We start from the raw sequence: 23,945 nt of genomic DNA, 5'->3' as shown, positions 1-23,945 counted from the left end.
GACAGATACGACACACTGTCAAGAATTGCATTTCACCATATGTGACATCAGTTGAGAAAGAAAGAACTACTTAAGTTATTTGAATATTAAACCAGTATGTGCAAGACTGTCCCATGCGGTAAGGGGTTAAGTTGACCTAACATGGATTTTGGAGTAAGTTCCTAATTTTAAGCACACATGAAATACATAAGCAAAAAGGGGAATGTCCGAGTTCTAGACATAATCGTGTATTTGAATTATCTGTGTGTCATCATTAGAGTACGAATTTCTAGTTCTGTATTTTTTTAGTTGGTTATTTAATGACGCTGTATCAACTATTAGGTCATTTAGCATCTATGTGATTGGTGATAGTGAGATGGTATTTGGCGAGAAGAGGCCGAAGATTCGCCATAGATTACCTGGCATTCGCCTTACGGTTGGGGAAAAGCTCGGAAAAAACACAAACAGGTAATCAGCCCAAGCGAGAATCGAACCTTTGCCCAAGCGCAACTTCAAATTGGCAGGCAAGTGTCTCAGCTGACTGAGCTATGCCGATGTACTATTTAGTTTGCCATGTCCAAGACATTTATTATTCAGATATCCCTACTAAAATTCTATATGACCTAAAACGTCTAAAGGAACAACAAACTTCTATAAATGCCTAAAAACTATGTTTTTTTTTTTTTTAACTAATGGTGGGTATTCGACTTATGTCATTCACCCATATGAAGTCAGTTATGTAGACCAATTTACCGACAGAGTCATTGCCCAGGGTGCGTCATAGGAGGCTGGTCTATACTGATGAGATGATGATGGAGATTTGTTGGGATGCCATAAGGGAACTGGAGCTTCACGGAGAAAATCCTGTGTTACCTGTACCACGGGCTTGCCCAACACGAGTTATAAATCGGGGATATACTGGGGACCAAACCCAGGTCCACAGGATTATAAGTCCAGCGCTCTAGCCATTACATCATCACCATGGCTCCTAAAAGCTATGTTTGTGTCTGAAAAATGCCTTTCATATGATGCATATATTTAAAATAAAAATACCGGTACTAGAATTAAAAAACTATAAAAATGCTATTTAAAATAAATATAAAAAAAGTTCGTTCCATATTGGTCTAAGAAAGCGAGGAAAGAAGATTTTACCTAATTTCATAGAACCAAAGTTCGTTCCGAAAAGTCCATCCAACCATAAAAGGAGTGGTAGGTTGTTGAGGTTAGGCGAGAGCTTACAAATTAGTTTTCGTGTCAGTACACCTCCGTTACGTGAAATGAAACTGACCAATCAGAAATCTGTGTCTTTCACTAATAGCATTTGAGTCTTCACTTCAGTAGCACTCATTCTTGGACATAAATTCCCTCTAAAATGAAATATCTACTAAATTAAAATGATTAATTGTTAATTTTATATAAACTACTAAAAGTCCTAAATCTCTCTTTTATTAGCACCTAGAAATCCATCCCCTACTTGTGACAATTACTATCACAACTCTAAACTGGACAATACAGTCACAGCATGTACAGTGCATCGTTCTTTCAACAGTCTAATCCCAATTATTTTAATTCAACATCATTTTACAGCACACTTCGTTACAAGTCACTGTTACTCTTATGTGACTCAGACACTTGTAACTGTTGTCAAGAAATAACAGTGTAGCCCATCTGTGCACTCACTCACCATAAGGGCCTTCATTCTTGATGAACGGCAGCCGGGTCTCCTGCTCCAGGCAGAACATGATGAGGGGAAGGACAAACACCAGAGTCTTGCCGCTGCCTGTGAAAGCTATCCCGATCATGTCACGCCCCGACAACCTGTGACAATACAACACAACACACTGCACAAACTGACTTCATAAATGAGATTTCATCTAACTAGACCTATGAGAGAAGTTTTATATAATGTTCTTATTGAATTTGGTATTCCCAAGAAACTAGTTCGATTAATAAAAATGTGTCTCAGTGAAACCTACAGCAGAGTCCGTATAGGTCAGTTTCTGTCAGATGCATTTCCAATTCACTGCGGGCTAAAGCAAGGAGATGCACTATCACCTTTACTTTTTAACTTTGCTCTAGAGTATGCCATTAGGAAAGTCCAGGATAACAGAGAGGGTTTGGAATTGAACGGGTTACATCAGCTGCTTGTCTATGCGGATGACGTGAATATGTTAGGAGAAAATCCACAAATGATTAGGGAAAACACGGGAATTTTACTGCAAGCAAGTAAAGAGATAGGTTTGGAAGTAAATCCCGAAAAGACAAAGTATATGATTATGTATCGTGACGAGAATGGAAATATAAAAATTGGAGATTTATCCTTGGAAGAGGTGGAAAAATTAAAATATCTTGGAGCAACAGTAAGAAATATAAATGATACTCGGGAGGAAATTAAATGCAGAATAAATATGGGAAATGCCTGTTATTATTCGGTTGAGAAGTTTTTGTCATCCAGTCTGCTCTCAAAACAGCTGAAAGTTAGAATTTATAAAACAGTTGAATCAGTGGGAGCTAAAAGGAACCAAGTTACTTTTCACAACTTTTCAGAAGAAGCAAAAAACATTCCACTAATACCACAAATATTACATTTTTATGTTATAGAAGACAAAAGAATATTTAAAAGTCTTAGTTCCTTCTTCCACCGTTCGATGCGTATGACATCCGTTGTTCAAATTGTTGCATAACCCAAAACTGCATATTTTGACTTAGTTCCTTTTAGCTCCGACCGATTCAGTTATATTACCAGTTGTTCTGTATGGTTGTGAAACTTGGACCCTCGCTTTAAGAGAGGAACAGAGGTTAAGAGTGTTCGAGAATAAGGTGCTTATGAAAATATTTGGGACTAAGAAGGATGAAGTTACAGGGAAATGGACAAAGTTACACAACACAGAACTGCACGCATTGTATTCTTCACCTGACATAATTAGGAACATTAAATCCAGACGTTTGAGATGGGCAGGGCATGTAGCACGTATGGGTGAATCTAGAAATGCATATAGGGTGTTAGTTGCAAGATCTGAGGGGAAAAGACCGTTGGGGAGGCTGAGACGTAGATGGGAGGATAATATTAAAATGGATTTGAGGGAGGTGGGATATGATGGTAGAGATTGGATTAATCTTGCTCAGGATAGGGACCGATGGCGGGCTTATGTGAGGGCGACAATGAACCTCTGGGTTCCTTAAAAGCCAGTAAGTAAGCTCTATGCCTTATGTCGCAATGTTGGAAATATTTTTGAAGAATTTGATAAACCACAACCTCACAGCTGGAATTGTTAATGAGCTTTTGTCGAAATCAGTCCTCAAATTGTTACAACCCCACAGGAAATATACAAATATTAAAAAATTGGCTGCTCATATTAACTATCATAGAAAATATGCACAGCACTTATATCGAATAAAAAGAAACCACTGTAAGAAATGACTGACATGGCTAGTTGGACTCGAAGCTGCTGTTTTAAACACACCCACTAGCCTGTACTCCACTCACACAGTGGGGATGCCCTGCACCTGGATGGGCGTGGGCTTGATGATGCCTTTCCTCTCTAAGCCGGACAGAATCCCACGAGGAAACTTCATCTCCCCGAACGACTTGATTGGTGGCGGCACATCCTCCCCTTCCACCAGTATGCGGAGTTTCTTGCGGACTCGATTGTGCCGTGCTTCAGACATTGCCAGGATGTAATGTGGGGCCTTCCAGCTGCAGAAGAATGTCAATAATAATAATAATAATAATAATAATAATAATAATGTTTTATTTTCGCTGGCAGAGTTAAGGCCATAAGGCCTTCTCTTCCACTCAACCAGCCTTAATCAATACAATACAATACATAAATTTAAATTACAAATATTTACACTACACTTACAAATTTCCATTATTCACTTAAATTTAGATAAATCTATAAGGTAAAGTAGTAACTTAATTTATGAGCTAATTTAATTCAATGAATTATAATTAATTTAATATTTGAGATAGCTAGTAAAATGATGAAAATTAATTTAATATAAGCTTACTAAGACTATGTTACAGGGAGAATATATATATATTTCTATTTCTATAATGAGAATATTAATGTAATTGCCATTAGAGGTTTTGTAAATCTATTTAGAGAAATTAATGATAATAATAATAAGAATGAACAGATGTTAGTTTCATTATAAGTAACAAATATTAATGAGCAATTCATCTGTTAAGTAAGAATTTATGTAATTTTGACCTAAATGAAGTTATTGTCCAACAACCCCTTACATCACTCGGTAGCGAGTTCCAATTTCTAGCAACTGAAACTGTATAGGATGAAGAATATAAAGATGTCTTGTGGTAGGGTATAATGAGTAAATTGTTATGATGAGATCTTATACTTAGCTGATGATATGCGAATAAATTTTGAAAATCAGTTAATGTGAAGGGAAAGGAAATATCCACACAACAGTAAGGATTAAAACACATCAGAATAAGTGTCTGTAGAACATGATATCTAGCACTGGATCTTAAGATGGTCGAGTTAATGACAGAAGAATAAAAAATAGGGAGGGGGATGTTGGAAATATTCTTGAGAAATTAAAATCTGTACATGCAAACAAATGCAAAGCTGAAAGGAACAACTAAGCAATTCAAATGGATTACTTATGTAGGATTTCACTGTATTTGAAATGAAGGACGTCTTGATTCATTAAATCAAAATTAAAGGAATATTTTCCTTCATGCAATTGAAAAAACAATTACAGTAGAACCTCTTTTTAACGAATCTCTGTGGGATTACTTTTCTTTTCCTTAAATAGGGGTTTTTCTTAAAAGGGAGTTTATATGAAATGGGAAGGAAATGGTAAGTAAGTAGTACTAAAATGCGTGTCATATACAAAATTTATTCATTCATTCTTAGTGTCCTGCCCAAGGGCAAACAAGCATTCTCCAATCTTTCCTATTTTCTGCCTTCCTCTTTGTCTCCACATATGATCAATACACAGGGGCGGCCCGTCCTTATGTGCTACAGTGCTACAGCACAATGATATTTTTTGCTCAAACAAAGTGTTTGCAATACCACCATAGTATTTGATCTGCCATTTGACAATTTCCCGTGGTTATGTTCATGACGCGTTATAGAGTGTTTAGTCTTCACTCTTTGGTGCCTCAGGGGGTTCGTTGTGCTACTCAAAACTTACATTAGAATGTAGACAGTTAATGCGCATGTGCGAAGCTGAAATAACTGCTCTGATTGGCTATTTTTACGTGGGGAAGTGCTGTAGTCAGCTTCAGCACAACACAGCTTGGAGATTGCAAAAGTAAAGTGTAAGGAAAGAATGCTTGTTTGTGGAGGAACTCGGAACTATGTACAATGTATTTGGTAATTCAAATATTCGACTGCTGCTGCCATCTAACAGTTTTTTGAGGTACCTCCTGAATCAATCGGCAAGCGACGGAAAATTGAATCCCAGAAAATTGATGCCAAGGAGGTATGTAACCGTATAATTCAGGAAACTACTCATCGTTTCCAATCTTTAAGCTACCTAGATGCAACAAAATTGTTAAACAGCGAATTTTTTGACAATTTTTTGCATAATTTTCCTGAACGCGAACTTGAAGTTGCTGTCAACAGCTATACTGTACTGAACAACAGAATGTTAAAGACACAACTTAGAGTTCTATACGGAAGATCCGACTTCCGAAATATAGATGGCTGTTCAATTGTTACAAAACATAGTCTCCAACAATTCACGGGATCCATTCTGTGAAGTAACGAAGTTGTTAAATATTTTGGTTACAACACCAATGACCACTGCTGAGCCAGAAATATGTTTTTCTTGCTTGAAACACATAAAAACGTTTTTAAGAAACACTATGTCCCAGGAACGCCTCACTGCTCTTGCAATACTGTCAATAGAAAAGAGTATGGTGTCCAGTATGGAGGGATTTAACGTTTAACACTAGGGTAATTGACAAGTTCTGCAGTAGGAAGCAACTCCATATTTCGTCACTAGGCGAGTCTCAAATTAAGATAAATGCATATAAGTGTATACAGTAGGCCGATATAGAGATTGTAGCACACTAATTATTTTGACCACCAGCCGCTACTGTCAATATATCTTAATATGATATATCATCTGATATCTTCTTCTATCCCGAACTTTTCTCTCATTTACTATTCCTTCCAGTGCATCCTTCAGTAGGCAGTTTCTTCTCAGCCAGTGACCCAGCCAATTCCTTTTCCTCTTCTTGATCAGTTTCAGCATCATTCTTTCTTCACCCACTCTTTCCAACACAGCTACATTTCAAACTTTATTATAACCATTTAATTAGGACGACAATTATTATCTACAATACATTTCATTATAATGTTTTCTGACTCTTGAAATGGTAAAGCACGAATGTTTTTCCGTTTGGTTGAATCCGAACCACAGTGAAACTCGGCATTGAAAATTTCATCTTTCTTCTTCCCCATAATGAAGTAGTTGGTAAACCATGTTCTTTTGCCATATGTGATAGCATTATTTCAGAATTAACCACTCTGTGAAAGCAACGCAGAGCAAGACCATAAATCACTATAAGGAATAACGCTGTCACATGGTGCCACATTACTATCAAATGAGATACGCTATGAATATACTGGTACTATTGATTATTGAAAGTTGAGTCGATATTTCGGGCTTCGCTATCACAAAATCCACTTGAAAAGTAATCCTTAAAAGCGAGATTTTCTTCAAAATAATATCCTTAAAAGCGGGAATTAATTATATTATTACTGTTAAGGTAATTTGGCTGGAACTTAACAGATTATTCCTCAAAAACAGAAATGTTAAAATGGGGTTTTACTGTATTTGAAAACCTCTTCTTGGTGACAAAATATAGTGGTATCTGTTACAGAAGAAGAAAATTTGTTTATTACGTATCTTCTGATTCGAGCTTAAACTCGCATTCCCCACAACCCTGTTGCTATCTTGGTTGTATCACAATGTTTTCTGAATTGCAGTATAACCCTTACACGTCGTTTGTATAACATACAATCCTTGTGGTAATCTTTAGCTGCAAAAGAGCATATACCTGGTTTTGATGGGGTCCTCGTACTGGATGCCCTTGGCCAGCTCTGCCACGCCCATCAGTGCCTTCTTCTCAGCCACACTCTCCAGGATCTTTTCCTCTTCCTTCAGCTGCCGCTCCATGGCGCTCTCCTTCTTAGCTGCGGTTAAATTGTATCAATCAAGATTAAATGCGTTTCAAATAATGTGTGATTAATTACTGATAATAGCAATGATAACGACGGCTGTTAAAATTATGTTATAAAATAGAACGTGCATAAATGTAAGTTATATTAGTATTCTGACACATGTTTCAATTCACCACTGCCACCGCCATCATCTCCTACTCACTAGGATTAACTAGGATGCAGTAGTTAGACCATGAGAAACGAGTCTCTTCACATGAGACCTACTTTCGTCTCACCACTGGGCACAACTATTGTCAGACCATCGGATCTGTGCCCCCGTAAGATATGCGAAATGAACCCTAATTCCTTCTCAGCCTCGGTAATTCATTTCTCTCCCTGCATTCCTATCTCTCTCCCCCACTGCTCACAATTTTGAGCCTTCTTGCGGGACAGTTTATTTGCACTTGCAGTCCAGTGTTGTCAACTCAACATGAATACTGTAGCACGGAGTGGTGAAAAAAAATATTATTAAGCACGTAATAGCATTTTTCGATGAAGAGAAACAAGCAGGTCAATATCTGTTTGCTATAAATCAGGCAACGAAAAGAGCAGCTGCGATCACAGGTGAGGCTTATTTTATTTCAATTGCTTACATATTAAAATTACTTACTTAACTAATACTGATATAATACAACATTTTATGTAATTTATAAAGGCAGGTCAGAGTGCCTAATAAAGAAAATCAGGAGAGAGGGAGTCTGTGCAGGAGATGTAAAGCTAGAATCACCAGAGAAGAACAGACCAAGGGAACTTTTAATTCTTGTAGATCATATCGACTGATGTATTTTAAGATGAAAAATACAAGAAAGAAAGAAAGAAGTTACGACATTGAAGAAATTATTGAAAGTTGCAAGAGAAGCAATAAATTTCCAAGTTGGGAGAGATTAATAGAAGAGGAAGTAGCTAGATTTTTTATCAATTTGGGTGAAGACAGCAGCAACAATAGTAGTGACTCAGATGCATATATGTAATTTCATGCATAATACAAGTCTTGGTCTTTTGTAAATATATAAATTATTTTCATAAGCATAAATTAGAACGCCTGCACATTATCAGTATGTTATGTTATATAGTATGTAAATATGTACATAAGATCGTAGCATGTACTAACTTCGCCATAGCCGGTCCCTAACCCAGATGAAAAAGAAAGAGGGTACATCACTATGTGTTCTTTCATTCCTACAATTTTATTAGGACTTCAAGAGCACGTTCCAAACATAACAAAGTAAGATAATGAGGTGAAGGAGAAGTATTTATGACAAAAACATTTCTCTTTAAAAACGAAATAGATTCCCTTCAACCAACAAATATCCCCTGTAATCATATAATTATCTCCAATTAATCGTAGAAGTCAATCAGTGTCATTAGACCTACTTAAATTAAATTATGAATAAGTAATAATTAACCTCACGTTATTAATAAACTATATTCAAGAGACATGGCACTGTTTGACGGAAGTTTGGCAACATCCCCATTCGGCAAGGTTTGTGGCCTGCTGTTTGACGTGGTGGGAGGAAAGCTGGTGGAACGGAGTGAGTAGAGATGTTAACTTTTCCAAGAACGACGACAGCGCTGAAGGTGCACACATCCGATGATTCGACAATACCTGCTGAGTCATCTGCAAAGAATTGGCGTCCTTGACTCAATGGAATGCGAACCCAGACACCTCAGGCTTGCACATCATCCCTTGCCCAGAATTGGAAGATATCTTGACAGTTATGGACAACTATCTAAACCTCGCCAATCTCTACTAGGTTGCAAGAAGCAGAATCGCCAAGAGAAAAAATGTCACTTAGTTTAACTACATTATTATTTAGAGCAAAGATGTCCAATTGTAACTCGTACGAGGTAACCCCTGGTGTAAGCAACCCGCAGCCCATATTCTTTAAGGTCGTTTTTCCTATTTTGTATGGAAAGTTACTGACCTTGGCAGAGCATGCTTGACTTGTAATATCTCCTCCTTCTATAGGCGTTTGGACAGCCATGATTTAGGGTAACTACGTTGTTATTATTATTATGTTCACAAAACTGGACAGTTAACTAATATTTTGTCCTCGAGTAGAAGATCTTGCAAAGCAGAAAGGAAAAAGAGACCAAGGACGTCCACGAAAGAGATGGATACAACAGCTTTAATAATTGGAGCTGGAACGAACCAATAAGGTTTAATCCCTGGAAGAAGAAGAAGAAGAAGAAGAAGAAGAAGAAGGAGGAGGAGGAGGAGGAGGAGGAGGAGGAGGAGGAGGAGAAGAAGGTTAAGGGACTACAGGGTTTTTGGGTAAAGGGAGATAAGTCATAAAAATAAGTTTGGAGATAAATGAATATTAAACTTCGGAAACTTATTGTAAATAATTTTCTACACAAATAGAACACATCAAATGCTAGTATTTTTTTTCTTTTTTCTTTTCTTTTTTTTTTTTTTTTGTTCATCCACTTGCAGAATTCAACTTGTGTATTTACCTGGGAAGCAAAACTCCAGTTGCACAAAAAATGATCTAACCCCCTTTATCCAAACATCACTGAACTGTGGTTAGTTTGTTCTCCAAGCCCAAAGGCAGTAGGCCGAAACCACAGACTCATCATCCGTCCTCACTGACCTTAAAGGATAGGGTAACGACAATTATGTGACAGCTACGTGATAATTATATGGGTAACGGAAATGAGTGGACATTCAGAAAGAATCTGTTGAATGGAGCTGTTTCACATGTCTTCCTCACACACAATGCTTCTACGTGCTAAGATTTAAGGCCCATTCACAATGAAAATTAAACATAACTGTAACATAACACAGAAGTTTGCACCCAGGCTACCAAATGGGATCATTCACAATGATTCACATAAGCATTGACATAAACATTACCGTAAGACATTAACATGAAAGTTTGCAAACTCCAAACTTTCATGCTTATACGATGAAAGAGTATTGGAACGGAGAAAAATTCTCTCCGGCGCCGGGATTTGAACCCGGGTTTTCAGCTCTACGTGCTGATGCTTTATCCACTAAGCCACACTGGATACCCACCCCGGCGCCGGACAGAATCGTCTCAGATTAAGTTCCACCTCTTGGGTTCCCTCTAGTGGCCGCCCTCTGCACTACGTCATAGATGTCTATGAACGTAGGACCGAAGTCCACACATGTGCTGAGGTGCACTCGTTGTGAGTGACTAGTTGGCCGGGATCCGACGGAATAAGTGCCGTCTTAAATCACGAAGTGATTTACGCATATCATATATATTATTTTAATGTACCGAAGTAATATGATATTTCCATGCAGATATTCTGTGTCATCGTATGATGACGTAGAATATCTGCATGGAAATATCATATGTACTTTGGTACATTAAAATAATATATATTTCATGCTTATGCTTACGTGATTTTCAAACAGAACACAATCGTGGAGCGCTGAAGTATACAACAGAATATGAGGAAATGGCGTCGTTGTTATGTTTCCATGGTTACCAAGTATGTTTGCGGTTATGTTTATGTTCCCAATGTGAATGATGGTATGACTTCTTGATTTTACCGTAACGTTTATATTCTTAAGTTAACGCTTACGTTATGTTTAATTTTCATTGTGAATGAGCCTTCATATTGCTTCTGCCTTCAAACACACACAAAAAAAGAGAGCTGCATTACCTTCAGCCAGTTTCTTGAGCTCGGTATGCTGGTCCAGCAGGCTGATGTTGGACTTCCGCCCCCACACCTGTCCATCTTCATCATCATCATTGTCATGTTCATTCTCACTTGACGACTTGCCCCGCTGCCCATACTCATCCTTCAGCTGCACAAATTAAAGCAAAGCAATCACTATCCACACTTTTATCTTATGACGAGTTGCCAAACTAACTTACTATTATGACAAGTGTTGTATTGCATGTTTCCACGTATTCACATTTTTTTATGTTCTAGTGATATTTAACTTATTTTATATTTTTGTTTTCATATTTTCCGATAATGGTATATCTATAATGTGATAAGTTGAGCTATATATAATCATAATTTTCCTTACTGTGTGTACTTAAAAATATTGTATTCATTGTATGCTTTGTACTGCACTATTTTATTACTATTATTATTATTATTATTATTATTATTATTATTATTATTATTATTATCAATAATTGTCTTATTTTTTATACTTTGTATGTCTCATTTATTTTGACCTGCTGTCCACATTTTATTATGCTTTTTCCTTTCTGTATGTTGTATATTATGTCTGATTTCTACTTACTTGTTGTTTACATTTTATTATTATCTTATTCAGTTTTGTGTGTAAAATTGTAGTGTACTTTGTAAATTTGTAGTGTTTTTTGTAACGCAGTTTTACTCCTGGTTGAGTGTTAGAGAAGGCCGTAAGACCTTAACTCTGCCAGGTTAAATAAATCATTATAATTATTATTATTATTATTATTATTATTATTATTATCATGACGGAACTTTACACATATGGGTAAGACTTTACTTACTTTATTATGACTGATGGTTATATGGCATGAAATAACAATAATAATAATAATAATAATAATAATAATAATAATAATAATAATAATAGATATAGATTCGTTTTTCGGGCTGAGAGGCTGTGGTCTGTTGGTTGATTTTCTACCAGATGTTTCATCTGCTCCTATGGCAGACATCATCAGTGGAGTGGTATTCGAGGTCGCAAAACTCTTCTCGGCATACTATAAATACGCCCGTACAACTAGCCACAGGGTCAGTTGCCTCAGGTAAGCCAATAAGTTTTGCGGCCTCGAATACCACTCCACTGATGATATCTGCCTTAGGAGCAGACGAAACGTCTGGTAGAAAATCAACCAACAGACCACGGCCTCTCAGCCCGGAAAATGAATCTAGATCTATAGACTCCGGCTGTGAAAGCCTACACAACAAGAATCTATACTAATAATAAATCTGTAGCCGAAATTTTTCTGGTAATTTTCGATTTTCCAAAAATAATTGGTCCTAACATATAGAATTAATCACCCTGAAAACGAAAATCGCTTTTTTGAAATTTTTGTTTGTATGTCTGTCTGTCTGTATGTTTGTTACCATTTCACGTCATAATGGCTGAATGGATTTCGATGAAAATTGGAATATAAATTAAGTTCGTTGTAACTTAGATTTCAGGCTATATGGCATTCAAAATACATTATAAGGGGGCATGAATTAAATAAATCAAAATATCTCGCTTATTATTGATTTTTGTGAAATATGTTACATAACAAAAGTTTCTTTAAAAATGATTTCCGATAAGTTTTATTCCTTGAAAAATTTTGATAGGACTGATATTTAATGAGATGAATGAGTTTTAAAATTAAAATACAATGCCATCTAAGGTGGTGTAATGAAATGAAAACAAATGACTACGTCTATAAGAGGCCTTGGACAACAACAATCGAAAGCTATGAAACATAGCCTACAGAGAATGTTTCTGTGTTTGTATGAACTAATATCGAAAGCTAAATTAACCGATTTGTATAATTAATTATTATTTCACCATTGGAAAGTGTAGTTTCTCTAGATGGACATTATGCTATAATGTTATTACAGTAACTTCTGAGTGCTCCCTGGACCAAAATGATCGCATTTTAATTATTTGGATGCAATTTAAATTAAGTAATATATTAAACGATTTATCCTTCTATCAAACACGAATGTTCCCTGGATCAAACGTCCTATTTTAATTATGTAATTACTTTATATTTGAAATAACTACTGAAGCTTTCCTGGCGACGTGATAATTCGAAATTTTCTCGGGCTTCCAGCCAGGTCATAAGTTGGTGATCCACCGACGTTTCGAGGATGTTCATCTTCCTCATCTTCAGGGTTAAGTGATATCTGAGGGTACCCAGCTCCTTAATTTATAGTGCCAGAGGGAGTCAGCCGAGGAGCTGTGCGCCGATTGGCTGTTATTAGTGCGGACCACAGCGAGAACGTTGCCGCCGTGTCGTCTTGCTTTGTGCTTTCCTGCTGAATGACGGCATCACGGCCTCTTTGAATAGAGCAAGACACAAGAAGCAGCAGCAGCAGCCCATCACGGACTCACTAGAAGCGGAAAAACCAGCCACAGCCTGTCTACCATTCACAGGGAAGTTGTCGGGAAAGATAAGCAGACTGCTCCACAAGCATGGAATAAAAACAATCCACAAACCTCTGCCAAAAATCAGGAACAAGGTCAGATCAGTAAAAGACGATCTAGGCCTCAGAGTACCAGGGATCTACTGCATCCCGTGTGAATGTGATGCGGCTTACACTGGACAGACTGGACGCACAATAGCTACGCGTCTTTCAGAACATCAAAGAAGCATCAGATTAATGCAGCCCGAAAAATCAGGATTGGCTGAACATTGCATTGGAAAAAAGCCATAGGGCTAATTTCAATAACACCGAGGTCCTGGTAAAGTGTGCGGGCTATTGGGATAGAAGAGTAAAAGAAACCCTGGCCATAGCGGCGGAACGCGGTAACCTGAACTGGGACTCGGGTCTCCAACTAAGCGCGGCATGGTCACCGGCTATTAAATTTCTCACCGCCCGGACGACGGGCCGTCATCAGCGGAGAACTCGTCCGCCGAGCCCACCGTGAGACCCAAGGTCATTCAGCCGGAAAGCACAAAGCAAGACGACACGGCGGCAATGTTCTTGCCGCGGTCCGCACTAATAACAGTCAATCGACGCACAGCTCCTCGGCTGACTCCCTCTGGCACTATAAATTAAGGAGCTGGGTACCCTCAGATATCACTTAACCCTGAAGATGAGGAAGATGAACATCCTCGAAACGTCGGTGGATCACCAACTTATGACTGGCTGGAAGCCCGAGAAAATTTCGAATTACTTTATATTTATTTCTAATAAGTGCAGTGGAGCGCACGGGTATGGCTAGTAATAATAATAATAATAATAATAATAATAATAATAATAATAATAATACAATAAATTTTCTTTCATACATTTCGCACTTATGCATTTTTCCCACTATTCTTTTTTTTTCTTTTTTCTGAGGTTCCGGCAAGATTCCTATACTTTCCAAGTTAATTTATTTCCGAAATACGTTTTTAGTTTATTTGTTTTTACACTTACACGTTCGTGTTTCAAGCAGGCAGATGGATAAAAGTTTGGTCATTTTCAGTCAAAAATAGCATTAGGACTCATAGCAGAAAATAGGAAAGACTGAAGAATTCTGGATTTGCAGTGCAAGATCTGCCCTTATGCAGAACACTATGAATGAATGAGATTAAGTTGAAATCAATGAAGGAGAAGTGAGTCCGAGGTCCAATGCCGAAAGAAGTTACGCAGGAATTCTGCTTCAAAACCCCAACCAGAATTTGAATCCAGGCCCTCTCATTCAAAGTCAGGCAGGCTAATCGTTACTCCACAGAGGTGGATATATTTCACTTCAGTTAATGTTTTTCTCAGACCCCATGAAACGTCTAAATGAAGTTCACTGTACCCGATATTGTAGAGTAACTATTTTCAACCAAACATAGTTCTTCCCTGGTCGCAAGATCGGAGAGATGGTGCACAGGCAGTGGATATTTAGTCTTGCATATCGGTGTGTTTCAATGCTCTTGTTGTTCATACAGACTGTGTTACTCTTGACAGCATATCTTTCTCGTTACCTGACTGAGTCGTCCCAGCTTCAACAGCTGCTGCTTCTTGCGCTCCTTCACTGGCACGTAGGGCACGTAGTCATCTTCTGATTCTGAGCTGGACTCCTCCTTCCGGTAGCGCTGCAACATTACAAGTGCAATTAGAATTACTTTTTTACAATTAAAAAAAATAACATTTTTGGAGAAACAATGAATATGTACAGAGTGGCCGAGAAGTTGGAGTACTAACACAACATGCAAGAGGTCCAGGACGAATCACTAGGAAAAAGATCTGTTTTCCTTAAGCAAAAGAAAATTAGGTTAAACGAGCGTTGAGGGACTTTCGCCGATTTTGGAATAGACACCGACCCACTTAGGTTAATTTCAATTAAGAAACACGCCAAACGAATTATCTCTGCACCAAAAACGGATGCTCCCTGGACCAAATTATCGTATTTTATAATTATTTGAATGCAACAGAAGTCAGAAGTCTTGCTAAAATCGGCGGAAGTCCCTCAACGCTCGTCTCACCGAAAATTGTACCTTTCTCAGCGTATCTAATGCTAAAAGCTAATGATTTATTTCATATGTATCATTCCTGATTCAGTTCTTTATTTCGTATGAGAGAAATTGGTACCAAGAAATTTAAGATTACCTTTCAATTCTACTACATTATAGCTACATGGTGATTCACGAGGAGTTACTGGAACTTACAGGACATAAGTATTTATTCAGATATTTTGAGCAAAAAATGCCATAAAAACATGAATCCTATTCTCAATAGTTTCCGACTTACACTAATTTGAAGTTGTTTATAAAATACCTTCTTTCTTTAGTCTTAAGAGTAAAAGAATACAGCAAACAGAGAATGAACTATTTATAAGTACCGGTAACATTTCTTTAACAGGCTAGTATTCTGAAACTAAAAATTTGTTGTGAATTCCATAGTTGTTTCGTACAATTTTTTTCTTTCTATTTTTAACTACATAATTATGTTATTCTTATGAACTTATCACAACAATTGTTAGAATTCACGCCACTCTTGTAAAGTCTTTAAGACTGCACGTTTAGAATTCAAAATTGAACTTTAAAAAATCAAGTCACTAGAAGTGGCGTGATTTATAACAATTATTGTAATAAGTGCGAAAAAATAATGCAATCATTCAAATCGAAATAATAGGCGTCCAAATCTTGGATTTAAAATATCGGCATCCTAATCAATTAAAATGAACAAAAAAGAAAATGTAAATTAATGTTAAAAAAATACATAATGAAAGTTTAAAAAAAAATATTCTGCGACAAGATGTGATAGCTATCAAAACGATAAAAATTTATTGAAAATAAATAATATGCATTGAATATTATAAAGTTCAATAGAGATAGTGATTGATGATGTTCAATGAAGATTTTAAATGGTTGATGCAATTGTCTGAAGAGTCTTATCAGGAAACTTTAATTTTCTGAGGATCTCCAATGTAAATTTGGGAATTGTTCCTCGCGCACCAAATGTAAGTCCAATGCCATTCCAATCTTGAATATTATATTTATGACTGAGATCATCAGATCATGGAAGGTAAAAGAAGCATGGAAGGTGGACCAAGTTAGTAAAAAACTGTACAAGCAACTAAGGAATTAACAATACATTTTTATACATTATTTTAATGTACCGAAGTACATATGATTTTTCCATGCAGATATTCTGCGTCATCATACAATGAAAGAGTAATGGAACGGAACTTCAGTCCTATGTTCATAGACATCTATGACGTAGCTCAGAGGGTGGCCACTAGAGGAATCCAAGAGTTGGAACTTAAACTCAGACGATTCTGCCCGACACCGGGATGGGTATCCGGTATGGCTTAGTGGATAAAGCATCAGCACGTAGAGCTGAAAACCCGGGTTCAAGTCCCGGTGCCGGAGAGAATTTTTCTCCATTCCATTACTCTTTCATCGTAATACATTTTTAGCTTCAGAATACTTGCCAATTAAACAAACAATATTTCTGAATAGTTCAGTTCCTATTTGCAATATTCTTTTACACTTAAAACTAAAGAAAAACGGTGAGGGTAAACATATTCAAATTAGTGTAACTTCGAAAATATTGAGAATATAACTCATGTTTATTTGACATTTTTTGCTCAAATTATCTTCGGAAACAAGCTCCTTAAGTGGTGGTAACTCCTTGCGAATCACCCTGTATCAACATCCGTAGGTAAATTGTTTTATATAACTTACGGGGAAAGAATTGTTACCGGCACAATATAATGAGCAATCCTATCATAGACATAATGCATATTTGACACCACATGTAGATCTCTAGTGACAATCCGTTGTTTGAGGGAAGGCGTTGGATTGAATGACACATGTAGCGTAAATGTAAGCAAAGCTAGCCTGGCACAAGGAGGCTGTAATAAAAACTCTGTTTATACACAAAAAGATAAATACTCTTTCCCTGTATTGTTGGATGATAAGACGGTGGAAGTGCACTTTTTCTTGCCACAAGATTATACGCAATGCTTAGACCTCCTGACCTTTTATCCCGACCGATTGTTAGAAAAATAATAAACACCTCACAGGAATAAGGACATATGAGGGCTGCCACTACAAAAACAACACGGAAGTAGCAGATTTGTGCCCACTTCAGGACACTAACACGAACATGAAAACAGAAAATCAGTCTGCCCTTAACTCTAGTTATTAGAACGCAAATAATATTTACCGGTTTACTTCTGGCTAACAATAAAGCTTTCTCGTTTGACAATGTTGATTTGGTAATGCCAAGCTTATTTGTGAACATTATCTTTCAAAGTCAATGGAGGTGTAATAAAATTGAGTTTTTGCTAAATGAATACTAATGTGACACGAAATAACAGTATATAATTGGTAAAAGATGTCACTATCACGATATCAATGCTTGTTCTTATATCTTATTGAAATTGTTTTTCGTTGGATTATAAATATATAGTAATTTTCTTACCTTCTTTGGTGGTTCATCGTGTTTTAAAGTTTCTGATGCCATTGCATAATTGCGACATTAAACATAAAAAATAGCTAAACTACATTCATATTAGCTCACTGAACATAACCTCAAACACAGACAGTGGAAAATCATCAGGTTACCAACTGTAGTGTACGGAAAGTCGCCAAGCAGTAGTCCAAAAGCCGCTAGATTCCTTATTATCAATAGAGAAAGTTTTACCCTACTTTTGTCGCTATAGGTGCTGAAAAAGTCGCTAAATCTCTATTTAAGTAATGGAAAAGTTACAAAAAAAATTGTTGCCAAAAAACAGTTAAAAGTGGCCAGATTTAGCGACAAAGTCACAATATTGGGGATACTGACAACTAAAACGTCATTGAAACGTCATACAGCTTCTTCGTGTATGTCCGTGAATTTCCGTACCGTCCGAACACGACCATGGTCGCCAACGTACAATATAAAAGTAGATAGATTATCTCAATATGTATCTGCAAGAAAATGTATTTACAACGATAGAAAACCATACAATAAATAACAGTAGTTACTTGGAATACTATCTAATTGTTGTGTAACATAGAAAAATAGGTAATTTTCTCCACGATAAATTCCAATGTTACCACAGTCTGATATGCTATCGTTTGCGAAGTTACCAGTACCGGTACTAGTTTCCTACACAACCCGATACGAAAGTTATGTCGGTAATTGTGTTTACTACTATATCATAATGTTCTGCCCAAGGGCAGGTCTTTCACTGCAAACCCAGTATTATCCAGTCTTTCCTATTTTCTGCATTTCTCTTTGTCTCCGTATATGATCCATATATCTCAATATCGTCTATCGTGATATCTTCTTCTGCCCGAACTCTTCTCCTGTTCACCATTCCTTCCAGTGCATCCTTCAGTAGGCAGTTTCTTCTCAGCCAGTGACCCAGCCAATTCCTTTTCCTCTTCCTGATCAGTTTCAGCATCATTCTTTCTTCACCCACTCTTTCCAACACAGCTTCATTTCTTATTCTGTCTGTCCATTTCACACGCTCCATTCTTCTCCATATCCACATTTCAAATGCTTCTAGTCGCTTCTCTTCACTTCGTCGTAATGTCCGTGTTTCTGCCCCATACATTGCTACACTCCACACAAAGCACTTCACTAGTCTCTTCCTCAGTTTTTTCTCTAGAGGTCCACAGAAGATGCTCCTTTTTCTATTAAAAGCTTCCTTTGCCATTGCTCCCCTCCTTTTGACTTCCTGGCAGCAGCTCATGTTACTGCTTATAGTACACCCCAAGTATTTGAAGCTGTCCACTTGCTCTACTGCCTCATTTAGAATTCGCAAGTTTAGGCCTACCTTCTTTACTTTTCTTCCTATGTTGGTGAATCTGGATAATGTAGTTTTTGTTTCTGGTCAGGATTGTATTATTACTGGTATGGATTTTCCAGGTTCTATTGCATTGTACCAGTCATGTTTGAAAAGGAATGTCGACTTTTTTCTGACTATTGTGTATATATAAGTACGGTATATTTATGAACCGTAATATGTTATTAAATTCAAGTAACTTTAACAGTACGATGAAAGAGTAGTGGAACAGAGAAAAATTCTCTCTGGCACCAGGATTTGAACCCAGGTTTTCAGTTCTACGTGCTGATGCTTTATCCACTAAGCCACACTGGATACCCATCCTGGTGCCGGATTGAATAGTCAAATAGACTGAGTGTTCAGCTACGGAGTTCGAATATGGAACCTCCTGAATGAGAGTCTCAAATGTTACCATCTGAGCCATCTTGCTCGCTTATAGCACTTTTAAGTAAGAAGTTCTTACTGAAATTCATAAACTGACTGTTCTCGAAGTGTTCAGATGGCAATTTGCACTGAACTATTTTATATTATATTTTAGCGTACTGAATATTTATAACCCATTTTTACATCTGCACTCATTACAGAGGAATATTTAACTTAACAATTAAAGGAAATAAAAATACAAGCATAAGCCAGTAGGCGTAGACTAAAATATGTATGGATTTTTTTTATCTATGGAGAAAGCGAAAAAAGTGTAATTCTGGGTTTCGTCCTTTTGTTTTTGCTGAGATAAAATTTAAAGCCTGAACAATATGGTTCCTTCGAAACCTTCATTTTTCTAATAAATCTTTCGCTCCTGTATTATTACCGTAACATATAACAGCTGAGTTTTCCAATAGTGTTAGTTATTTGTCGCTTGAACCATGAGCTGTATGTGCACGCACGTCTGTCTGGCAGAAAAAGTGACGAAATTTCATTACTATATGAATACCTATACTGTGCTTATAGGCATACACTGTGTAACAGATTTTACTGTAGGCCTTGCAAAGGGATATAACACTGGAAATAAATTATTTGTAAATACTATCTTCCCTGCATGTTTCTTAGGAAAATATTATGGGACTAAATTATATCGAAATGCACTAATAACAATTTAATTTTCTTAATAGGTTCAGAGGAATTAATTAAATGAACTTCTATAAATGTAACTTCATTTGCTTTATTTAATACTAGCCGTACCCGTGCGCTCCGCTGCACCTGTTAGAAATAAATATAAAGTAATTACATAATTAAAATAGGACGTTTGATCCAGGGAACAACTTTTACACCTGCGCAAGATAATCTGCTTCGCTCATTACCCAATTTTTTTTTTTTGCATTGCATTTATTGCATATATATTTTTTGTATTTTAACACGATTCAATTGAGATAGTTAAAATTTTAATTATAAAATAATGGATTGCTAAGCTAACGTATTATTACTGCATACTAAATCAATACACTCTCGTTGTTCGTTAATTCTCTGAGATTAAAATGTGTGTACATAAATATTATTTTAAGAAATACAGAAAACGAATGTACAAAATAGCCTATCAAATTTTCTGTCCATAAGAAGCTATTTTAATCTTACCTGTCCTTGATTTACTCAGACGTTACTGTAATAACATTATAGCATTATGTCCATCTAGAGAAACTACACTTTCCAGTGGTGAAATAATAATTAATTATACAAATCGGTTAATTTAGCTTCTGATATTACTTCATACAAACACAGAAACATTCTCTGTAGGCTATGTTTAATAGCTTTCGATTGTTGATGTCCAAGGCCCCTTATAGACGAAGTCATTTGTTCTTAATTCATTGCACCGTCTTAGATGGCGTTATTTTAATTTTAAAACTCATTTACCTCATTAAATGTCAGTCCTATTAAAATTTTGTAAAGACTAAAACTTATCGGAAATCATTTTTAAAGAAACTTTTGTTATGTAACATTTTTCACAAAAATCAATTCAGACCCCCTTATAACCTCCCTTTTAAATAAAGTATTTTGAATGCCATATAGCCTAAAATCTAAGTTACAACGAACTTAATTTATATTCCAATTTTCATATAAATCGGTTCAGCCATTATAGTGTGAAAAGGTAACAAACATACAGACAGACATACAAACAAAAATGTCAAAGAAGCGATTTTCTGTTTCAGAGTGGTTAATTATATATGTTAGGACCAATTATTTTTGGAAAATCGAAAATTACCAGAAAAATTTCGGCTACAGATTTATTATTAGTATAGATTTTGCATTTTTTTTTCTACAGCCAATTGTTTAATTTGTGTTTACCATTGACTTTCACACTTCGTGTTTCATAGGGCCATGACAGAAATAACACAAAATTAAATGTTATACCGTTGCTGATATTTAGGACAGACATAATTGAGCCTATATTTTAGAATTTTATTCCTCCGAACCTATTAAGAAAATAAAATAGTTGTTAATGCATTTCGATGTACATATTTTTAGTCCGTCATAGTTTTTCTTTATAAAATTTCTTATGAAACATACAAGGAAGATAGTATTTACAAATAACTGATTTCCTATTTAAATCGCAATGTATAGTAAACTATGTTACACAATGTATACAGTATTACATATCAACATATTTTGTAATGTGATAGACATTATAAACAAACTGATGACACAAACTTTCTCATTGCGTATTTAACACAGAAACTAATAAAATATAGTACTGTGATGCTGATACTGATTTCAATACCAGAAAAGTGGGTTCGACATACCAATTGCCTTTCCAATTGTCTATGTAAAGGGATTTCTATTAAACTTCTGGGCTCATTTTGTTCATGTTACTATCTACGAGTCTCAAATGAGAATGTCGCACTTGAAACATAATCATATTTACACAAAACATGGCAGTACTTCATTGATATGACACATTAATACTGTGATACAACCACCTTCAAATTTATATGGAAAATATACAGCTTGAGCTATATGGGCTGTGGATCACATAACTGACGAGTTAAGTATGATTTGTAACTTTCAATGTGATTTATTGTGATGTGAGGTTTTCGGATATTTTCACCATGTCCTAGATTTAAAGATATCCAACGTTTCACATACTGACCTCATCATGAGGGATGGCAGGAAACGGGGTTATTAGAAGGGATGTTTCCATTGGCTATCTTAGTGGTGTTTCCGTGATGGTCCAATTCACAAGAAGTGCAGCAACATAATGTGTGATGAAAGATGAGTGGAACAGAGAAAAATTCTCTCTGGCACCGGAATTTGAACCCGGGTTTTCAGCTCTACGTGCTGACGCTCTGTCCACTAAGCCACACTGGATTCCCATCCCAATGTCGGATCGAATCCTCTCAGTTTAAGTTCCACCTCTTGGGTTCAGTTTAGTGGCCTACCCTCATGCACTGCGTTGGATCCCAGCCATTTAATCACTCATACTGAATGCACCTCTGCACATGTATGGACATTGTGCCACTGTCATACATCTATGACGCAGTGCATGAGGGTAGGCCACTAGAGGGAACCCAAGAGGTGGAACTTAAACCGAGAGGATTCAATCCAACATCGGGATGGGAATCCGGTGTGACTTAATGGATAGAGCGTCAGTATGTAGAGTTGAAAACCCGGGTTCAAATCCCAGTGCCAGAGAGAATTTTTCTCCGTTCCACTCATCTTTCATCATATGATGACGCAGAATTTCTGCACAGAAATATCATATGAAGACATTATTACAAAACCAGCCCTAGTCACTTTTAATGAAATTGAGTTAAGGACACATTTGCTACTATTTCAAATGTTTATAGACTCCAAAAATGACACATGTCAGGTGCAATAGCCACAAGGATAAACACCAGTTGTAAGGAAACAGCTGACATTGTTGTTCTATTTATTTTTACTGTTCTCTTGAAAAATAGCAATTTTGACTAGGGTTGTTTTTGTAATAATGTCTTCATATGTACTTCGATACATAATAATAATAATAATAATAATAATAATAATAATATTAATAATATAATAATAATAACATAATGTGTGATCAAGACTTGAATGGTGATAACTATGTTGTCACCCATGCAGGTCCTGACCACACAATATATTGCTACACAGTTCTGTGATTCACATCCAGGACTTGACAACACACTATGACCTGCACTTTCTGTGAGCCAGAAAATTATAAGTGAATAACATTGTTTCAAATTGAATTTAGAGCATTCTCCCTCTGTATCTGCATTATTTGAAGCTAAGACTACAATAAACGAGTTTAGACGGGTGAAACTATAGTTCTTAGAAAAGAGCAAACATAATTTTATCAGAAGATCTTTATTTATTTTCCAGCCTTTTATAATTACGTTGGCTACAGGTCTTCAAATTATGTATATCATATTTTTCTGACTGTGGTTTTAACTAGACAATTCACTCCTTTCACTACAGTCTTATTTTTGTTAGATCTGGGACATGGCATTAATGCTGTGGTCAACTGAATATCACAAAGCCTGAGAGAGGCCTGTTGCTATGGTAACAATGGTTGTGTTGCAATTCTTACAAGAACAGGATTTTGCGGACATTGTTTCCACTTTAAGGCTGCTCCACTCGTAAATTACATTTTCAAGAACCGTTTCCTTGATAACTAAAAAAATATCAAACATTCTGTGATGACATTTTTTGTTTGTATTTATGCATGTCATAGCTATTAAATGATGTAAAGCACTTCTCTATCTTGGATACATTTTCTGATAAAAAATAAATTCATTTAAAATACGGTCAAATACCAGTATATTTGCTTTAACACAAAATAAAACGTATTATATATTAATGGTGAACTGCCATTATTTTGGATTTTGAAAAAATATATATTCCTTTTTTCATTGTAATTTTTTTTT

General features: G+C 36.3%; 1 protein-coding gene across 1 annotated transcript in view; it reads right to left on the bottom strand.

The window, feature by feature from the left end:
- abs (ATP-dependent RNA helicase abstrakt) overlaps positions 1-18,039 on the bottom strand; it is a 44,225-nt gene extending 26,186 nt beyond the window's left edge. The window contains exons 1-6 of the mRNA XM_069843441.1: positions 17,742-18,039; positions 14,795-14,905; positions 10,815-10,959; positions 7,016-7,151; positions 3,467-3,676; positions 1,664-1,797 (exon numbers count right to left, since the gene is read on the bottom strand). Coding sequence (XP_069699542.1) covers positions 1,664-1,797; positions 3,467-3,676; positions 7,016-7,151; positions 10,815-10,959; positions 14,795-14,905; positions 17,742-17,783 — 778 coding nt within the window. The 5' untranslated portion in view covers positions 17,784-18,039. The remainder of the gene's footprint in view (positions 1-1,663; positions 1,798-3,466; positions 3,677-7,015; positions 7,152-10,814; positions 10,960-14,794; positions 14,906-17,741) is intronic.
- Positions 18,040-23,945: the final 5,906 nt, after the last annotated feature.

This window comes from Periplaneta americana, chromosome 2 (genome assembly GCF_040183065.1).
Source record: "Periplaneta americana isolate PAMFEO1 chromosome 2, P.americana_PAMFEO1_priV1, whole genome shotgun sequence".
NCBI classification, from domain to species: Eukaryota; Metazoa; Arthropoda; class Insecta; order Blattodea; family Blattidae; genus Periplaneta; species Periplaneta americana.
This window is presented reverse-complemented; position numbering and strand designations above follow the sequence as displayed.